Source organism: Cyrtonyx montezumae, unplaced genomic scaffold (assembly GCF_038088225.1).
Source record: "Cyrtonyx montezumae isolate F1298 unplaced genomic scaffold, pur_monq_1.0 scaffold_8, whole genome shotgun sequence".
In the NCBI taxonomy this organism is placed as follows: domain Eukaryota; kingdom Metazoa; phylum Chordata; class Aves; order Galliformes; family Odontophoridae; genus Cyrtonyx; species Cyrtonyx montezumae.
The window spans coordinates 101,633,625-101,655,142 of record NW_027072089.1 but is presented as its reverse complement, the minus strand read 5'-3'; the positions used below and the strand labels follow the sequence as shown (position 1 = coordinate 101,655,142).

General features: G+C 36.6%; 1 protein-coding gene across 3 annotated transcripts in view; it reads right to left on the bottom strand.

Annotated features, from left to right (window-relative positions):
- The window catches only part of LARS2 (leucyl-tRNA synthetase 2, mitochondrial), a 79,330-nt gene that overhangs the window by 20,266 nt on the left and 37,546 nt on the right, over positions 1–21,518 (bottom strand). For all 3 annotated transcript variants that reach the window (XR_010623221.1, XM_065753727.1, XM_065753728.1), the window contains exons 10-16: positions 19,196–19,300; positions 16,208–16,323; positions 15,350–15,633; positions 13,209–13,307; positions 10,709–10,846; positions 1,721–1,824; positions 424–606 (exon numbers count right to left, since the gene is read on the bottom strand). Coding sequence is in view for 2 of the 3 variants with exons in the window: in XM_065753727.1 (XP_065609799.1) it covers positions 424–606; positions 1,721–1,824; positions 10,709–10,846; positions 13,209–13,307; positions 15,350–15,633; positions 16,208–16,323; positions 19,196–19,300 (1,029 nt within the window). In the remaining variant the exon portion in view is untranslated. The remainder of the gene's footprint in view (positions 1–423; positions 607–1,720; positions 1,825–10,708; positions 10,847–13,208; positions 13,308–15,349; positions 15,634–16,207; positions 16,324–19,195; positions 19,301–21,518) is intronic.

Below are 21,518 nucleotides of genomic sequence, written 5' to 3'. Positions count from 1 at the left end.
AAACGACATTGCCCATGTCTAAACAAATGGAAATAACAAATACATAAAAAAGCAAAGTTTAATCTGGAATCTGACAATTACAGCAAAGCAAAGCATCTTAAAATAAAGCAAATAATTAGAAAATAATCATTTTCAATCAATTATAACTAATAAAAAAATAAGAGAATGAGATCCAGGTTTGCACTCTAGTTCAGGAGAAAACACCATTTGAGAAATGTATTTCATACAACTTTTTTTTCCACATCTTGTAATATTCTTGCAAGTCTGCCTTGCAGTGACGGTTTTGTGACTCCACTTTTAAAAGAAATAAACAATAAAAATTGCTTATTATAAGTTTTTGTCTCAACTACTCAAAACCTTGGGCAGCAAGAACTACTTCAATTTTTGTGTTAAAAATTAAAATCAACACGAAGTCTGACTCACTTTTGGTATCCCATAAAATATCTTGTTCTGGAGGAGCAGCAAACAGAATGTAAAGACGTATGGTGTCGATGCCATACTCTTTCATTAATTCTTCAGGGTCTATTCCATTATGTTTAGATTTGCTCATTTTTTCCCAAGTGACTTGGACTTTCTCACCAGTTTTTAGGTGAACTGGTTCAGTGCCTAGATATTAAGACAAACACAAAATATTAATACAAATTTTGCTCATCTGAAACAACAATTCAGTTTCCTAAGAATACTGAGAAAAACTATTACTGGTGAGTAGGTTTGATTTGCTTCTTCCAAACAGTTTAAAAACAAAAATAATACAAAAAGATAACCTTTTTCCCTCCCAAATCTTTCTCCCCCGAGAATTAAGCATTGTTATACCCCTACCATTTAAAACCTCAAAGGTGGGTGTAATTACTTGGTACAGTTTTGGCCACATGTTAACTTATACATACCCTAGGTTTCTAACTTTAAGTGCAGTAAGCTATTCTGACAAGAACCTGCCTACTGTTGCATGAATTTAGGGGCAAAAAAAGGGTTTTTATACAGATAAAGATGCACCCAAGCAAAAGCACCTGCAAACTTTTCTGGAACAAAATAGGATAACAGACAGTGGTTAAGTGTAACAGATTTGTAGGTTGCTGGTTGTTGGTGGGTTTTGTGTCTTTTTTTTTTTTTAAGGCTATCTTATAGGATTTGTATGCAGGAGAAAGCAGTGAAAACACAACTGTGTGAGAGGTGTGCTTGAAGGAGGGCAAATAAAACCAAGCTTCTCTTGTTGGTACAGCTCTCCAGACAAGGGCTGCTGATCCAGCTTATGCAGTGAGGGCACTGGGAAGAACTGAGAAACAGCACTTTTTCCCACTCCCATTATACATCTCATATATGTCTAATATTTATTGAATATAATAACAACTGTGTTAACTTTGACATAGTGTTCTTGTAGGTCGTCTGTTTTCTAGGACTGCTAACTCCATTCAGCAAGCTGCTGAGCACCATCTTAATAGAATTTTGGATCCTTTGGACTACAGTAGAACTAAAATAGTATCACAGCACTGTTGCTGTATGTGGATGCAGTTAAAAGTTGCTAGATTAGTAGGGTCTCTGAACCCTCAGCAGGATGTGAATCCCAGCCTCATGGAAGAGACTTCCTGGTTTAAATAAGACAAGGATTTATTTTTCCCCATCTATTTTTCCCAGCACTGAGACCTGTATATCCCTTTTTAACTGAAATAGTTCCTGACCTTCTGGGTCACCTGTACTGGTTTACCCATGCATCCTCTCTTACCGGTGAGATCAATCTCCTCTCTCTTCAAATATTGGCCTGTTGTTCTTAGTCTGAATGTCTGATTCTTGATAAGACCTTGAACCAAAAGCTTATGGAAAGGCTCCCTAAGGATGGAAGGAGAAAGAAACTTGTCGTTTGAAAACATCTGTCAAAAGGATACTTATGATAAGCCTCAGAGGTCAGACAGCCAGGTGTAGTTACTTAATGAAACAAGAATTTCAAGTCCGCTGCATAAATGTTAGGCACCTTAGAAAGAGCACTTTCTGCATTTATTCACGGTGCCTAGCTGACAAGTGTAAATATTTGTATTTTGTACAAATTTTTGCATCATGATTTAGAACAGAATTATTACACTGTCACTTTCCAAGTTAGCATAAAGATAATACACACAACTTGCTTGGCCAACTGGGTGAGCTCCTTAAATCTAAGATAATTCCCCATTTGTGTAAGTGGGCAAGTATGAACTGTCACTTTTTTTTTTTTTTTTTTTTTTACAAATACTTAGTTCTCGCTTCTCTATTAGAAATGCAGTGCTGCAGAACAAATCAAATTCTTGCTGAACATTTCTTTCCATAAACTGATAAGATAGTTTCTCCAACATAAGCATTTGCATGTCCAGACACGAAGACAATGGAGAAAATGAGGAAAAGGGCAATGCTAGAAAGTTCACCTTAGTGGATTTATTTATATTTAATATTTATATATCATCTTGAAGAGTAAAACTCTACTTTTCCAATTTACACCAGGAAGAGTAATTTCTCATTAAATGTGCGTACCATCGAGATAAAAAGGGTTTTAAAAGCACCAGAGCCAAAGGCAAAAGCTCACTCAGCAAGAAATAAATTTTAAGTAAACATTACTCTAGTTGACAGATATATTATTGCTGTCACCTTCCTTCAACAATCTTACATTTCTAATTCACTTAGTCAGCTTTCTGTCATTGTTTTCACCTAAAAAGGACAACAAAGTTATCATCTAAAGGTCTTGATCAGGAGAGCAAAAGCTACCTGAGGAACGTTTGTGGCCAGGGAAGAGGAGGAGTGGGACCCCAAAGGCCATGGAGTCTAGGGAGTTTCCTCAAGGGATCTTCCTCAAGGGATCCTCACGTAAAAAGACTCTGGTTACCATCATTTTGGAGGACATGCTAGGTCAGTGCTGTTTAGTTCTGACCTATTCTTCCTAATGCTTACCTAGTGCTCAACATTTAGCAGTTTGTATTACCCACAATTCCACCTAACAAAGGCCCACATATTTACCAAAACATTTAAGAACAAAGGCTGAATCACTTATATTAATATTTCTTTTCCAAAAGCTAGAATAAATCCCTACATCTAAGGAAGAAACTGTAAGAATAGGCTCCCACATTATACTTCACATGTACAAAAAAATCATAATCCAAAACACCGCTCAATTTGTAGAAGCACTGTTGTATTTTTACAAAATATAAAATATATGAAAATTCCTCATTATTTAAACTGTAGTTATTTACTAAATACAGTACTCAATTATTAAATTATACAACGTTCATGTATGGTTTTACAGTTCTGAAGCAGGTATCTTTCAAATACTACTCCTTAAAAAAAAAAGCATCAGTCTTCATACTTTATAATCAACACATTCATGTTAGGAGTTTCCTTCCATGCATATTTTTCATACTTCCAAATATTGTGCAAGTACTGACCCATAGCGTACCATTCAGTCACCAAAAAGTGTTGGTCACTACCACACTACCTCATTCTATCAATGAGTCGAAGTAAGAGCATCTCAACAAAATTTTTTTAAACTGAGGTTTGGATGTAGGTTGCCTGAAAAATCATGTTATTCGTGAGGAAGTTAAAGTATCTTAGGGAGACAAAAATTCAATGCAAATTTAAAGAGTAGAAACAGGAAAGCGTATTTTAAAAATAGAAGGCAATGATCAACTCAAATCTCAAATAGCTACCTAAAATTATCTAAGTCAATTAAAACATGAAAAGTCGGGAACAAAAATGTTGCTTCCGATCTGAAATCAGTGAGTAAAAACATACTTCAGGAGCGAACTGTTCAGGATAATGTTTTTTCTATGAACTAAATAAATTACACCAACGAAAAACGAAAACAATTTTTTCTCCTATAATTGAATACATCAGCCTGTTTAAGAACTCAATTTATATTAAAATAGCTACACTTGTTACTATCTAAAGTAAAGCTAATGAGGTAGCCAAAACAAAAATCAGATAAGACTGTTCACTGGAAGTGATTTTTCAAGGAACACTTACTTTTAATGACAAAGCGCTAGTTCAGATCATTTGCCAAGTTATTAAAGGCTGAATGGAGGAATGAATGTTTCCTATTTTTGTTTATGCTGACAGAGGCTACAGAAATGCAATACAAAATACATTACCAAGTAGGGGAGAAAAAACAACATTTGTTCCTACTGCGAGACCGCAGGAGAATGGAGAAATGCCTAAAACAAGAAAACCAGAGCCTGCCTAATAAACACAGGGCTCAGAAACAAAGTGAGCCCAGGGCTGTTTTCTGACGTGCAGTGCCTTGGTCAGTGTTGTGATGGCTCCACCACATGGTGGCATGCAGAGTTGCACTTCAATTTACGCCACTCAAACTGCACACTTCTAACCTTCCCCATCAAAGAAGCTGGTTTGTTTATTGGCTAGGGAAGAGAAATGCAAAGATGCCAGAGCGTATCGGTGGTAATTTTGACCTAAATACTGCAACACCAGCTCATGGCCTGGTATAAGAATCTTGTGATTGATACCACTGGGATGCAACTGAAACTAAGCTATGTACAGACAGGCAAATTTTTCTAATGTAGTAAATAAAGAGATGGCTTGATTTTCTCTCTATCACACTTCAAATTTTAAGGATGCTGGAATAGAACATGCCTTTACCTTCCTGTGATGTCTCCTGGCACCTATGCTGAAGTATGGGTAGGTAGTTTGGCCTCCTAATAGTGCAGCTTTTTATCACGCTGGATATGCGAGATGGGAGCCCACCTGTGAAATCTTACATCTCTAAGGATTGGTTGTACTAGCCAAGAAATGTACAATTCATCTTCCTCCTTACAGTCATTTCCACATACTTCCTCTATGAAGAAGCACACAACTGATGGAGGAGCAAAAGTGAGCAACAGATGAGGAACTCCAGCTCAGCATGACCTGGACAGCCTAGAGAGTTGAGTGGAGAGGGATATTCAAGGGCAAATGCAGAGTACCATACTTCGGAAGGAATAACTAAATGCATCAGTTTAGGTTAGAGGCTGACCTGCTGGATAATGATCTCTATGGAGAAGCATCTGGGTGTCCTGGTGGACAACAGGTTGGCCATGAGCTAGCAGCGTGCCCCTGTGTGTGGTCAAGAATGACAATGGTATCCTAGGATGCATTAAAAAGAGTATGGGCAGCAGGTTGAGGGACGTTCTCCTCCTCCTCTACTTTGCCCTAGTGAGGTCAGACCTGAAGTACTATGTCCAGTTCTGGGCTCTTCAGTTCAAGAAAGATGGGGAACATCTAGAGAGAGTTCAGAGGACAAAGATTTTAGGGGACTGGAGCATATCACTTACAAGGAAAGGCTAAGAGACTTGGGTCCATTAAGCCTAGAGGACAGAAAGCTGAATGGGGAACTCACTACTGTTATAAATATCTGAAGTATAAGAGTAAAGTCAATGAGGCCATGCTGTTTTCAACAGTGCCCAGTATCAGAACAAGGGGCAACAGGCATAAACTGGAACATAGGGTGTACCATATGAACATGAGGAAAAACTTTTTACTGTGAGAGTGACAGAGACTGGAACAGGTTGCCCATAACCTCAAGACCCACCTGGATACTTTCCTGTGTAAACTAAACTACTTTAGGGTACCACCTTTAGCAGAAGAGTTAGACTAGATGATCTCCAGAGGTCCCTTCCAACGCCTATAATTCTGTGAGCCTGCAACAAAAATAAATACTGGATGCAGAAGGATAGCCCTAGAAAGGGAGCTTACTGAATGTGTTTGCATCCCACATCTTTAGAAAGGCTGGGAGAGCCCAACAGCACACCCTAGATTTAAGGCAACACCTTGGTCAGTTGCTAGCAGCTGAGTTCAGAAGCTCATGAAACGTTCTATGAGATGTGCTGATTTGTACATACTGGCAATACTGTAGAATGCCAAAATAGAAAGGAAAGAGGGGGTTGCAGGAACAATATTTCAGGCAGAAAAAAGATCAAACAATACTGAACATTTAGATTTCACACAGTCAATAGCTGAGTGCTTTTAGTGAAAATCAATACTTGTGATAAAGTCCCTAATGAACTCTGAAAAGCTGTGATACACTTCCTTTATGGAATAATCTATTTCTACCATACAGGTATCGTCTTTAATTCTATAACACAGCTATGTAAAAATAGTACCTTCTTATTCCACACATTTGCTCTCAAAGTCAAATCTGTTGACTTAACGGCAACAGTAAACTTTTTTTATTGCTTTATAATCCTTCAGGGAGAATGTGCTAGATTCCATTTACAATTATTCATCCAACAGAACTGATTACTAAAGAATAGGGAAGCAGCAAATTTTATGTAGCTTTTACTTGCAATAACATGGTTGAGCAGGTGTAACTTAGTGTGTCAACACACTCACTATGGCAGATTAAGCTGAAACAGTTGAGGTAGTTGCTGGCCCCAGCTGCCTATCTGGCCCCTCTCCCAGTGTTGGTTACGGCTGGGAGGGCTGACTGGCTTGTGAATTAATTCCAGAACTGTTGCAGTTTACAGATAGAAAGAACAAAATGGAATAATTTGAGCTTAATCTGTCATATATATCAGTGCCCAGAGGGTCCTACTTACACTGTCTTCTCATCTCCAGTTCAGTGAAATAAAAAAATATATGTAAAAGATCACACCCCATCTCCAGGGCATATTTAAACTATATTTATACCTTTACAATTATAGATGTCAAATGTTACATTGGACATGAGAGTAACTGTGACATCTGTAAATGAATGGCATATAATATTTATGCTGCAATAATGTGTATCATACGCAAGGAGATTACTTTTCACATCTGAACTCTGAAATTTTTGTTTTCAATCTCATTATTTTATTAATGATCCTTAGTATAGAATTAAAGACTAACAGGAAAAATGTCAATAAATTAGAAAGCAAGGAGGTTAAAAGCCAACAATGAAGATTTTAATGAGGAAAACCTATCAACATGAAAACTACTAGAGAATAATGGGGGAATCTCAAAAATTTGTCTGAATACTAGTTAACACTTTAAATGGAGGCAGCTCTCATTAACTGAGATGCTGCAAAATTTTACTAATTAGTGAACAGAACTAAGTTGCTAAAACAAACAAACAAACACACACACACAAAAAAAAAAAAAAAACCAAAAACAAGAATGCACAAAAGTGCACTGCTTTTTAATATTTGGGCATATTTTCCCTTAGAGCTGTGGGCTTCAATGCTAAGGCTTTAAGCTTCCCATGAGTAAGCTTGTTTCTGATCAACTTTTCAGTCTCTGATACCTGCACTTGGGTAATCCTAACAGAAGACTGAGCAAAAAGTGCTTCTGACAAATGCTAAAACGTGTTTACAATGTGTGGTAGTATATATAGAGAAGTTGCAATTTCCATATCAAAACAACATACCTACTTGGACTTCACAGCTTAAAAACACCTGATGCTTTGACTTCTGTAGAGCTAAAGCAAGAAAGCGATTTTATGATGAGGAAATTTGTTACAGTCCTCTTGCATTCTAAATACATATATAAGTACAAACAACAGACCCTGGGGGCAATGCTGTAACGTATCTTCTCATATGCAAGTTCTTGAGCTTGCATATGACCTCAGTGAGATTCTCTACTGTCTTGAAAATTATTCCTACAGAAAGTAGTTTTGATTTTCTCTGCCCACCACTAGACACAATCAGTGCTTCTTGTGTTTGGTTTTTTTTTTTTTTTTTTTTTGCATCGAAGTTATGGTAAATTTCAGAGAAAAACTCTATTTAGACCAGTCTACTTCACACAGTTTTAGTGCTACTGCTCTGTCACAGCATTCCAAATTAATAAACCTATGGGACTGGAAAGCCTTAAAATAGTGCAGTTTGGAAGGGACCTTTGGAGGTCATTTGGTCCAATCCCCTGCTCACAGCAGACCTAACTTCAAAGTTTGAACAGGCTGCTCAGGACCCACTGTGATGAGTTTTAAAAATATCCAATGATGGAGATCACACAAACTCTCTAGACAAACTGTTCCAGTGTCTGATCTCCTTCTCTGTCACATCTTTTGCTTCGGTGCGGCTCTGGACTTTATTGCAGCCTGTGACTGCTATTCCTTATCTTTTCTCTGTACATGTCTGAGAGGAATCTAGTTCTGTCTTCTCCATAATACACTTTTAGGAAGCAGTAGACTGCAGTTATATTCCCTCCATAGTCTTCTCTTATCCAGGGTGAACATGTCTAGCTCACTTAGCCACATGCTCTACTCCCCAACCATCTTAGTGCCCCAGCACTAAATCTTCTTCAGAGTGATAATGTCTCTCACTCCTGGGGCCCTGAAACAGGACATGATATTCCAGATCTGACTTCCTCAGTAATAAGCAGAGATAGAGATAACCACTTCAGGAGATGATTATGCTAACACAAGCGTAGTATATTCTCATGCCTACTGCTGACTACATCCAACTTGGTTTTCACCCTCCAAAGCTTCCTCTGTAGTGCATTCTCCCACACAATTGTCCCAGTCTGTGCTGTTCCCACATACAGGATTCTACATTTCTACATAGTTGAACTTCAAGAGATTCCTGTCAGCACCACCCTCAACGAGCAGTGACCAATTAATTTGTGAAGTGTGTGTTTAGTTAAATGATCTGGGTTGTTGATCAAGATGTTACATAAGATCTGCCTCAACACTGACCTCTGAGGAAGACCACCTGTGAATAAATACCAGTCAGATTTTGAATCACTGACCTTCTGAGCCTGGTGGTCTAGAGAGTTTTTCCATCTATGTTGTAGCCTACCCATTCAGTCTCTATCTTGCAAGCCAAAATAGAAGAAACTTGTCAAGAGTCTCGCTAGCGACATCATAAATGCTCTTTCTTCATCAGCTAATCATAGAAGGAAGTCAGCTGGGCATAACTTATGTTTAGTAAATACATGGTGGTTACTTACAGTCACATTGTCTTTCATGTTTCTGAAAATTACTTTCAGGAGGGCTTGCTTCAAAATATACCTGGAGACCTAGTGAGGCTGACAGGTTTTTATCAGTAACTTGGATCATCTTTCTTGCTTGTTCCTGAAGATGAGTTTTACATCTGTCTTTCTTCAGTGACTAGGGGCATTCCCTGATTTACTTTATTGCTAGTCATCACATCTTTCACCACAACATTTCATGAACAATGGGCAGGACCTCACAATGATAAAGGTCAGCTCCTTCAGTACCCTTGAATGTGTACCATTTGGTCTCATAAACTTGTGCATGTTTGATTTCCTAAATTCATCCTTAACTCAGTCCTACTCTATAGTGGGTAGTAACCCTCTCCCTTAAATTCTCCTACTAACCACATACCTTGATAAACAAAAACCAAGGCAATGATTGTCCTTTGTTACTAGTTACTAGGCTAGGTTTTTAGACTGCTTGTTCTTGCATATCAGATTGGAGGACTGCTTGCTTTGTAAGCAAACCACCTTTTCCTTGTGATCCTAGTTTATAGTAACAGTACTTCAGCCACCATAGTTAATGAGGTAGAAGAATTTGACTAGCAGCAGAACTATTGTGTTTCAGCTCCACTAGATGGCAGATAGATCAGTACTGTAAAGTACTTTATAGCACTGATAAATCTGAAATTCTCTGCTAAAATAGTGACAGAAAGGATCAACTTTCAGAGGCCCCCTTTCTCAAAGTGGGAACAGTCTTCCTGCTTGCAGCTATGCAAGCTGGAGATAACAGAGTGAAACACAGGTACGGAAGTCATCTGTACCAAAATTTCAAATAAATGTCATGGCAAATTATTTTGCAGGCAAGAGTGAGTGATAAAAACATGGTCATCTATTTTCAATAAATGAGTATGAAATAACTCAAGGAAATATTCCAGTGGCTCCACTACCTATTCCATCCTTGTCTGGTGTTCAGCTACTTAAATTTGAGCACTGTAGCAAAACCACTATGTCATGTGTTTGTCATGTTCCTCTTTTGTATGAAGTTTGAGAAGTGGATGCTAATAAAGAATGAATGCATAGGAGTTGCCAGCTCAAAAATTACCAAGCAGTGATTCTCATGAGATCACTCATTCTGACTTAATCTGTTCAAACATCTCTGCTGATGGGAGAAAAGGAAAGAAAACAGGTGAGTATTTCACTGTTCCACCACTTGCACCCTCCCAGTTGGTGGCACTGTAGGGTACAAAAAGACCAGAAATTGAGTGGAAATTGGACCATCAGTTTGGGAAACAGGCAGGACATAAAACAGCTCTCCTTCCTGCCTCAAACTTTACCCTTTGTTTTGGTTAGAGGTAATGAACACTACAACAGCATTGGTGACAAGAATAATCGCAAGTAACTAAGTAATTGAATAAAGATTATTTGACAGCTGGAAAAATATACTTATTTTGATGTTATTAACTATTTTGAACTGTTCAGTTCCAAAACTGCAGTGAATTATAAGAGTATGCACACGTGGTTACACTGAAATTTAATAGAACTGATGTGAAGAAAGTTAACTAATTTGAAATAAGAGCACTACTCATAATGCCTGAAGTTTCTAGCTTATGTAAGCTGTTGCAGGCTGACAAACTACAGTAACGTTTTATCATTGCTCTGAGCCAGTTAATATTCATGCAGCAAAAATGATCTGCATACAGAAAATGCAACAAACTATAGGAAACCATGTAGTTAGCCAAGACTGGCAAGCAGAAAAATTGAGGCTCATAAAGGTGATCACAACAGCATCCAGTAGCAATTCTGCTGGGGAAATGAGATCTGAAAGATTTTTATAGAAATATATAAGGCTTACTTGTGTTTAGTCATTTTTAGATCATGGCAAAAATGGCTGAAAAACCTAGCATAGAATAAGTGCATAACTGCGTGCTCCTTGCCTCCGATGTACAAATCCACAGGCATCCAGTAGTCAGCCAAGTCACGATTAAAGGGCCTGGAAAAGAAAAAGCAAACTAATAGGAAAAATACAGCAGGAAAGAGAAAGATCAGCTCTGCTAATGTAGCTCATCATATCTGACTGAACACCAGTATTTACTGAGATCTACACATGTATAATAAAACTTATTTTGTGATCTTTTTAATCTTTTGAGAAATTACATGCTTATTAAATTATGGAAAAAAAAATAATTTCCACTGAGCTCCACTGAAATATTGTTTCCTTATATTTTGAGTGTTCAACTAAGATTTCACTTATGTCACCTCATAACATGATGAAAATATTTGCTTATTCTTTATAGGACTTTTTTTTTTTTTCATCAACAGCCTGGCTAGCATTTATATTGTTCATTATTTACCAACATCTAGTTTTACATAAAACATATTGCTATGAAAGACAACAGACACGTCTGATTAAAAACCAAACTTTTTAAGCAGAGTTCTGCATTGTTGCCATTAGAGGGCAACATAGCTGCTTATTACAACACCGTAAAACATCCTCAAACGGAAAGATGCTCTGAATTTACAGCAAAATGCTGGTGGTTATTAGGACTATCTGAGGCCACCTGCATGCTATCCTAGCATTACCTGCTGCTTTATTCAATATTCCTATATATTACTGTAGTAGGTTCCTGTCCACAAAATGCTACTTGTGCGTGACCTGTATTTTATGGCTCTATTCTAACAAGTTAACTCATTTTGTCTGCTTGTTCGATTATTCCAACTCTAACTCCTGCAACAGCAACACTTTATTCCTCACAGATGAGCCCAGACACAAACTGCAGACATGAAATTCATATCTTTTGTGTAGCAAGTCTAAATGTTGTTCACATGGTTCTGGAATCAACAGAGTAATTCTCCCAAAGTCCAGGTTTATGAAATGACTTATAGAAATACAGGTTTAAGTATACGTAGCTTAACTGACAAAAAACAAACGAAAAACCCCAACAATTAAACGGAGGTAGAAATCCAACACAGAAAACTGCACAAATGCTTTTATTGTAATGTAGAACAGATTTGGCTACACTAAGCTGTTACTTTGACAGCTGGATGTTAAATATGCCTATTTCATTTTCAACTGCTAATTCCTCTATGTAAAAAAAAAAAAATCCAAGAAAAAAAAATACTCACAAATTATACTCTTATCTCACATAAAATCAGGCAGCCAAACCTGACATTTGAATGGCATTCTTGACGTGACCTTCTCAATGCATACAAACTCCATGTATACAAAGACACTTTACATGGACATCAAGAATACTAAAATGGAAATGTCAATAACTGAAGCAAAATGTACCTTACTAGACTCATTCATCAACGTGAAGCTCTTTATCTCCCACAACTTGTCAGGAAGACATAAGTCATCTACCAGACACTTTCCATTTATCTGTGCAATAACTGAACAACATATGAAAAGTACAAAGATTTGCTGCCATTGTACTGCCCTACAGAATGGCTCTCAAAATATTCAAGAAACAGTAATGGACATCCATTCAGCCATGGAAAGTGGCAAACTAATCTGACTGGTATATGTAAAATGCTTTTGGACAGCTTAGTCAGCCTCTGTGCAAGCTGCTTTAATGCTGGTGAGACAAGTGTTGTCAAGGCAGAACCAGCAGTACTAATACACACAGACCATGAAGCAGATGAATGGCTAAATAACTACATCTATCTTCCCACACTGCCCATGCTGCATACACTTATACACAGAACATGAAAAATCTCTTTTTATTAATTATGCATTTTGTCAAAGTAGTACACAGCAGAAGCTTGCTCTCACACCACCTCACTTCGGACATGTGTGACAAAGCAGCAAGACTTACTCGAGCTCTAAGAGAAAGGAATTAAGGTGTCATTCTTGGCAGCTGGAAGCCATACTCTCCCTCCTTCTCCCAGTAGAAAAGCACTACCTATCTACAGACCAGAATACGCAGTGTATTTCCAGGGAGGATGTACTCACAGCAACTTATCACAGTCTTAGAGAATGTCATGGTAGGCTGTCACTCTCAATAGCATTCTCCTTTAACCATCTTTAGTTCCTTAGCTGAACATTTCCACTATACTCAAGCTCAGAATGTCTTTCTACCCTGCACTTACACAAGCAGTGCCTACTCATACGGCTTTTAGATCTCCTGGCTTAGAAACAACCTAATGCCAAAGTTTCAGAGCAATTCCTACTCCACCTTTTGCTCTCCTCAGGCCATAAAGCAGATTAAAAAAAAATGAGGTTACTACACAGGTTTAAACTGACTTCTGAATAGCAGTTAAGCTAGAATCACCAACAGATTGGGCAGTTTTCTTCCCTTCTATTCAGTAAGACAGGCTCACCCACCAGGCAGCTCTGTATCTGCACTCTTTACCTGTCAGTGTTGTGAGGGTCTGTGTATCTCAGGTAATACCAAGCAGAATCCACAAATGTATCCATGGTATCAATTTCTCGCCTAGCTTCTGCCTTACACCTGAGCAAGAGAGAAAGACAGCGGCTGTAAAGTAAGAGTCAACCTTGTCAAATGAATAAACATACAGAATAGCCACGAAGAAATTCAATTTTAAAACTGAAAGAGTATGAAGAGTTTGAAGAGTGATATGTTAAAAAAAACTATAGTGTAAGTAACAGAGCATACTCTCTTTCCCTCTCCCTCCCAAAACGAAATACAAAACAAAAGCCCAGGAGGAGACCTCTCTAAAACAAATAGAATTTCACACCCTGTGGCAAACTTATATACAATATTCATAATAAACACCACTGGCTATATGTAAGAAGTGTATACAATTTATAAATGCATACAAATGTAAATGTATGCATACATGTAATAAATATGCATAATAAATGGGCTGTTGCTATTTAATTTTTTCAGCAGCATCTTTAGTCAAAACTATCACGCTTTATATTTTGCAGAAGCTTATATCTGCCCTTCTGCCTGATACTTCAGCTTTGCTTGTCAGGGCAAGCTGATGAGAGTATCACCCTTTCGTACTTTCCTTTTCTCTGTCTCTGCCTCAAATCCATCTCTATCAGCAAGATTTTCTTTTAACAGGAATAATGCCGCAAAATTTTACTTTTTAAATATAGAATAACCTTTTTAGTAAATTGTACATTTAAGAAGGGACTTCAACAAAATAAAACTGGAAACAGAAGGGCTTTTCAGACAAAATAAAGAATACTTTATAGTAATTGCATCACAACTGTATCTGCCTCATGCCATTGCTGTCTCCGCTGTTGCCTGTACTCTAAATGGACGTGGCTCACTAACACAGAAGCAGCATGGGCATCTTTCAAAATTTATACAACAGGCACAATTCTGTAATCTGATTAGATGATCTTCAGACAACTAACACAATTACCTGAACTTGTATAACAATGAATAACTTAGACATCTTTTTCCATTCATGATTGCTTACATTATCGTAACTCAAATGTGAGTACTCACAGACTCATATCTTTCCATTTTGCTGTCCTTATTAATTTGAGATACTAAATGCAATTAACGAAAAAAAATCTTATTACTGGAGAGAAGGACTAAAGGAAGGGCTGATGTAACATCTCAGAGCAAGGGAAAACAGGAGGTACAGAAGACTGTGCACACAAGGCAACAGATGAAAGGATTTGAAACTGTAGCAGACAAATAGATGATTAATACTGAAGACAGCTGTTAGTTATGTAAAAATACACAGCCAAATTAAAGTTAGAATTAAAAAAAAGTTAATTTCAGTAAGCCACCACATTCTAAGATGGGAAACTGATCCATTATTTCTGACTAAACAAATGCTCTCTATTATCTTTCAGGTAGGGTAGCCACAATAACTATAAACAATAAGGATTTGCTATGCATCAAAATGACATTGTTGCAAAGTTAACAATAAAATAATACTTGAATTAAGGACAGAAAGAAGCCAGGAGTGTAGACAGTAACTTCCAATTAAATCAGGAAACACTCTTTGATAAAATTTGGGATTCTTAGACTTGTGGATTCCTGGGGACTAGACTAAACCTGAGGATGTTTAGTTTAGCAAGGCTTCTCTCCAAGAGTCACACTTTTAAACAGGTTAGCATGTGAAATTTAAAGAGGCATATCTGAGAAGAAGTGTTCTGTTCAGAAACATGAAAATAAATGCACGCTTGACATAAAATACACGTTAACAATAAAGGTCAAAATACACATTTCCAGAGAACCATAGAACTGCTTTGCCTAGGCTACCCAGCTAGAAATGAACACCATATCAACCTTCTACCCTGCAAATGTTAAAGTGAGATGTCGTGAAACTGCTGCATTATCAATGAGAGCCCTACAGCCATTTATGTCTGGGTCCTCTTGCCTGGCAGCCTGACAGCATACTTTCCATTTGGTCAGTCTGTTAGCAGTAATATTGCATTACACTGCTGATGAAAAACATCTTGATGAATGATGAAAAATATCCTTCTGAAATAGCATTCTGTGTCAGAGTGCTGAGTGTTCAACACTAACAAAAAGAGCACACAAAACACACAGTGTTTTCTCACCTTGGACAAGCACAGTTCACCCATTCTGGAACAGTTTCTAAAGGTGAGGCTCCCTTCCCTGTAAAAGTGGTTACATTGGGCAGCACCACAGGTAAGTCTTCATAAGGCACTGGGACAGTGCCACATGTTTGACAGTGGATGACAGGAATAGGTGTGCCCCAGTACCGTTGTCGAGATATTAACCAGTCTCTTAATTTGTCACTCATTAGGTCTCCTCCTACTCCTTTATTTTTGGCCTGCTGGGTAAGAGCTTTTAAAGCATCTTGTCGAGTCATGCCTGTGAACTGATTAGAAAAAAGAGAAACAGAAAAATATGGAAAAATTCATACTTTTTATCAATGAAAATACAAGAATAGACAGAATCTCAAAAATATAATTTCAGAAAAATAAAGTTTATGACCCTCATATCAATGTTCCCCTTCCCATTTCCTAACATTCTCCTTTCCAAGACACTATTCACAAACCAGCTACTTGATTTCTTTGAAGTCTCTTGCTCTAATGACAATGTTCTTGACAATCTGAATAGAACAATGCTGAGAAAATCCCCTTCAGCCTTTATTGACAGATAATTGTAATAACTACTGATTATTGTAATGAACTGCCTTATCATTAAGCTTCCAAAAGCTCACCAACACAAGGAGTAGACTGAGGATGGTCTTTAAGGTCCCTTCAAACTCAAACTATTCCATGATTCTGTACGATTATATGATTAAATTCTTAGAAATTTGATAGCATACACTTACCTTAAGCCTTAAAAAAAAATAATAGAAATACCTTTAATCATGCAGTATTCGGCACATTCAAGAAAACATTTTACACTGATATAAGTTGGAAAGAACTCCAAACTTGTATACTCACCTCCTCAGAATTAATGACTTTCTCCAAACCATTTGGCAGTTTTTCAATTACTTCACTGAAAGAAATGCTCAGATTCTTAGCTACTGCAGCATCTTCTGCACTAGTACTGGGAATTCCTAGAGAAAAAATATCTGGAATTTACCAACATGGATATCAATCATCATCTTGAGGATAAAATATTTTTATTTCTATGAAACTCCCCTTATGATTTGTTTGCTCAGGAGTTTGAAAGGATAAGAACAATAAAAATGATTTTTTTTTGTTCCTTAAGCAGCAATCATTACAGACATTTTATCAGTAATTCTAATGTTAATCAATGTCCTAAACATAGTATAATACAATTTAGACAAATAATATACTTTAAATAGACATATTTACTAGATGTAACAAGGATGTATTTAAATAATACAAATTCTAATTCAATTTGATAATATGACAAACAAACACTAAACAAACAGGTTAAACATCCCTCTTATTTTAATAGTGAACATCATCTCTTTCTTCTGCAATAGGGTATTAAAATTTACCAGAACTCAGATGTCTCTAACATTACTATCTTTGAATCCTTTAAGAAGCACAATTTGTCTATAGTCTCAATAGAACAATTTGAATAACATCAAATTCCTTTTCAGAATATGGCTAGTGAGAGTGCTTCCTGTTGCCAAATCAAGTCTTAGATGTCGTGGTATTTAAAGCACCTGATGTTTAATCTCTTTTCACATCTCATTATGTGGGTTGGTCACACTTCTTGAATACGTTTCCCTAACTCACTTTATTATAATAATTCACCAGCATCACAAAATGACATATAATCTCTAAATATTTCTCACTCGTATCGACTGATGAGGACATCTTTCCTCTGATTTTGCTGCAGGTGTTTTAAAATGACTTTTTTTCCCCCTAGTTTGGAGTCCTATCTTTCAGAGCAAGTTAAGAAATTCCTTAACTTTATTACTTCAATATTATTTCAGAATAAATCTGTTAGTATCAGATGTGTTATTTCTGCATTAAGAATCTTTTAAATATCCTTTTCCTTTGGTGATAATCATTTAATATTTTGAACAATCTTACACAATTATTGTCATCTCTAAAAGGCAAAGAAGCTTATTCCAACAATCCAGTGTACACATCAGGTTGGTGAAAACTGAAATAACTCTCAAAATATTGCTAAACATTAGAATTACTGACATAGAAACTACTTGATTTAAAACCAGTTTCTCAAACATCTTTCTTGAGGCAGTGAAATGTTTGCTATAGTAAATATGTAAATATATAAACTCTGCATAATGGAAATTTGGAAGCAGAAAACTCAAGAGAATGAAGCAAAGCTCCCCATGACATGTAACTCCCTAACTAACAAAAGACAAAATCACTACTTAATCTTTTCAGCAGAAGTAAGCCCTAGTAATTTAAAGGCTGTTACAGCATAATCTATGTATCCTCATCTGCCAAAGAGCCCTGCAGCCTACAACAGCTGGCATCACAATATGCTCAACAAGTGGAAGAAAGGATATCCCAGTTTTTGGTGTTCCTTCTGTTGAAATGAGGATGCTATTAATGTACTTTCACAAAGCTCAATAGCTGGCATCCAGAACTTCCTGCAAAGATCTGGGCTGTTTCCAACAGACATAAGGCCAAAGTACATGCCTGTGAACAAGCTGGAAGCCTTTAATGAAAAATAAGATTAGGTATCTCAATCATTTGCCTTCTTGTACACAAAGGAAGGTTCTAGCTTTCAAAAATAGATTCACTCCTAAAGTGAATGATGTGAGCATACTGCAAGTAAGGAATACAGCCCAAGTGAATGATTTCCATTGGCCTTGGGAGGGCTCATCCAAAACACTTCAGTAAAAGCTGCACTTAGTAGCACAGCACAGATACCTAAGTGGCACTCCACAGTCAACAGGTGCAGCTGTTGTGCTGCAAAAGCCAACACTGGCAGTAGTGCAAAGGAAATAGAAGTATTAGATCCCGGGCAGAAGTAACAACCTCAGGGAGGCAACAAAGGAGAGCTGAAGAATAAGGAAGGTAGCGTAATAAGGGGGGCAAAGTGATAAAGAACTATATCCTACCAGTACTGGCACAGAACATTGCTTAATTCAGCTGTAACAACAGTAAAAACCCAATACTCAGTGAAAAGCTTGGTGTGTACAACTGATAAACTTTGTAGATTAAAATGGACATAATTAATAATAGTTACCTCGAATTTTTACTCAGAACAGCTGTCACATTACCTAATCATATGTACTTACCTGTCTAGTTGTAGTACTAGGCTCCCTGTGCAGGAAAGGAGTAAAACTAGCTTTGTCCATAGGACAACTTTGAGAAGATCATTTCAGTAAATTCAGATTATCCTCTATAAATGCCCTTCCCTCTATGTTTATCAAGCATCAATACTAAAATTAGTGGGGCTAAAGTTATGGGAACAGCTCATTTAGAGAAATGGCCTAAGGTAACTGTCCAGGACTACCTGAACAGAATTCTTACCTATTCTGAATTATTCTCCTGATCTCAACACAAATATTATCAGATAAAAGTAAATCTTGGAAGTTTTGCATGTTTACTAGGGGAAACCTCTTTGAAACACTTATCTTTAAACACGCATATACTTCATGTAAACATATGACAAAAAAACAAATAAGCTGGGTTGTTTACCAAATATTGATGTCAAACAGTAGTATAGTTCTGCTTTGATTAAGATACTGAGAATCAAACATACATGTCCTATTGGTAATCAGTCCTCTTAAGAAATACAGATCCTTAAATTCAGCTCATTAAATCAACTAACTTCATGGTATTTCCATTAAAATATATTATGTATACCACTCTCCCAGACAGATCCTACTTATCCCATTCGTCATATATGAAGAACAGAGTTCTAAATTCCATAAGAGAATCACTGCGTTCAAAGATTTACCACAGAAACATTTGGTGCTCCAATGTACTGGAAAACTTTTGTATTCCACTTACACAATAACCGTTGCGTACCTATTTTAGTATCAAGATAATTCTCAAAACTTGTTTTTGCTGAGATTACTACTGGAATCTCTTGATTGGTAAGCAAGTTCACAGCTGTCACAGAAGTGAGTGAGTCTGAAAACAAAATAAGTATCGTAAGAAAGACATACTAAAAACATTACTTGTAATTAAAACTCAGTTTCTTATTTATATTGTATTTATATTCAATTATACATATAATTGAATATAATACAGTGTAATTGTTTAAAACAAGAAAATGAAAAACCTAACTGAATTTCTGAGAAGTTCACAGGTATTAAAGTCTTCACTAACTGATTTTTAGATGTGATCACTAACTGATCACACCTAGAAAACATAAGGAACACCTGAATCTGAATAAGGAGCTAAGTGAGATTTGGACTGAAATTTAACAAAAATCAAGTCCCTGACCAAAATCCAGGCTTGCTTCAAAGCTGTAAGAATTTACCGAGTTGTGAATTAAAGAGTCAAACATTATTTCAGAATTCAGCAAAAACATTCAGTTATTCAGATGAAACAGATGGGGGGCATAGATACATTTATGACTTGCTCTTCCACACAGCAGTGAACAATGTAAGCAGAAAATCTAAGTAACTCATCAATTTCAAATCAGAATATTCACACTGATACTACAGATTGGCTTACATCAGCATCTTGAAATCAAACGTCTACAGGGGAGGGGGACAGAGAGAAAGAGAGAACGAAGGGTGACAATAGTGATAAATACAGCTAATATGCCTGCCTTCAGCAAACAGGGTCTCAGGACTTATAGTGAAAGTATAAAAGGCCTCACTTTTAAGATCTAATTTTAGAGACTTGCATACAGTAGATGAAATTAATTCTTATTTCGCAGGGATGAGGTATAAAATTGCTGCTTCAGGGATCTGACTCCATGTGACAACAAAAACACAGACCGCTATGGAATTTTCTTTCCCCTATCTTCATGGCGAGACAAGGAAAGTCTGAGACTTGTACTGCTATGCACAAAATCTGCTTGAAATAAAATAACAGTACTGTACAGAATAGGGTTACTACATCATATTTAACACAAAAAGCTTAGTTACTTCCACTGCTATTTTTTTTAAAGTTTCAGGTCTCTAAGATATCCACATTCTAAAGAAAATTTCTTATATTCAATCACTGCACTTCCTCCTCTGTTTAAAAAACAAGTACACTAAGAAGTATTTTCACTTTTAAAAAACATCTAAGCAAAAAGCATCATGAACAGGAAGCAGAGTGGGTTAAGGCAGTCTGCTTTTAAAAATAACTCTCTCCCACACAGCAGTAATTCTGATTTTATGCTGGAACCCAAAATAGTAATTCTCCAGTTTAAGAAGACATTCTCTTACTCACCTGCTCCCATCTTTATTACAATAGCAATAAAGAAATGAAACTACAGTTACAAATGTAAAAGAATGTATGTCTGGTATTATAATGAGCTAATGAACACTATAAGGGTCTTTATTTCAGACACCTCACACTGATAAAACTAGGAGACTTAGCAGATTCGAGGTTAACAGCTATTTTTCTTGGCTAAAGAAAAAAAGATTTTCTGAAAACTGGTTGCTTGCTTCTATTTTAATAGGTAACTATTTTAATATGATAATAATCCTGATAAAATAGAGAAGGATAGTTCTGACAAAATACAGAGCTATACTCCAAGAGTACAACTGCAAGAGTCTTAAGTTACTTTGGCATACTACATCTTTTTTTTCTCACCTAGAAAACAAAAACATTCTAATTATTTAAATGAGAACATACAGTGAAGAAAGGTCAAGATAGCAACAAAAGGGAAAGAAAGCAAGATCACCTCAGCTGAAAAGAAAACAAGAAAGATAATATATTATTACTGATGTTTTTTTTTAACCTAGGTAATTATGAAGATATCCAAAGCCTACATTTCTTTTGACTTCATTTCTAAATGTCATTGTAGACTCTTCATAAGTAGTATGGCTGAAATGCAAGCCTGAAAGTCCATGTAGGAATTCTCCACTTAAGTTTTCTTCTTTGGAAAACATCATTCTGTGCCTTTGAAATGCTCAAGGAATTGTACAAAGTATCAGCCAATTTCAATCAAAGAATGCATGTAAGTACTTCTACAAGTAGCAGGAATACACAACAGTAACAATCTGGAACTGTTCCTACTTCAAAGCCACTTTTTCAGTGTCTTTTGGCTGTTATTCTGGATGCGAGTTATTTAACATTGCTCAATCAAAAGGTGAAGTTCATTGTTAAGAGAAACCAAAAAAATGTTTTTCAAGAATTTCTATGTAAAATGAATATAAAAATATGATGTTGGCCTTACTAAAAACAA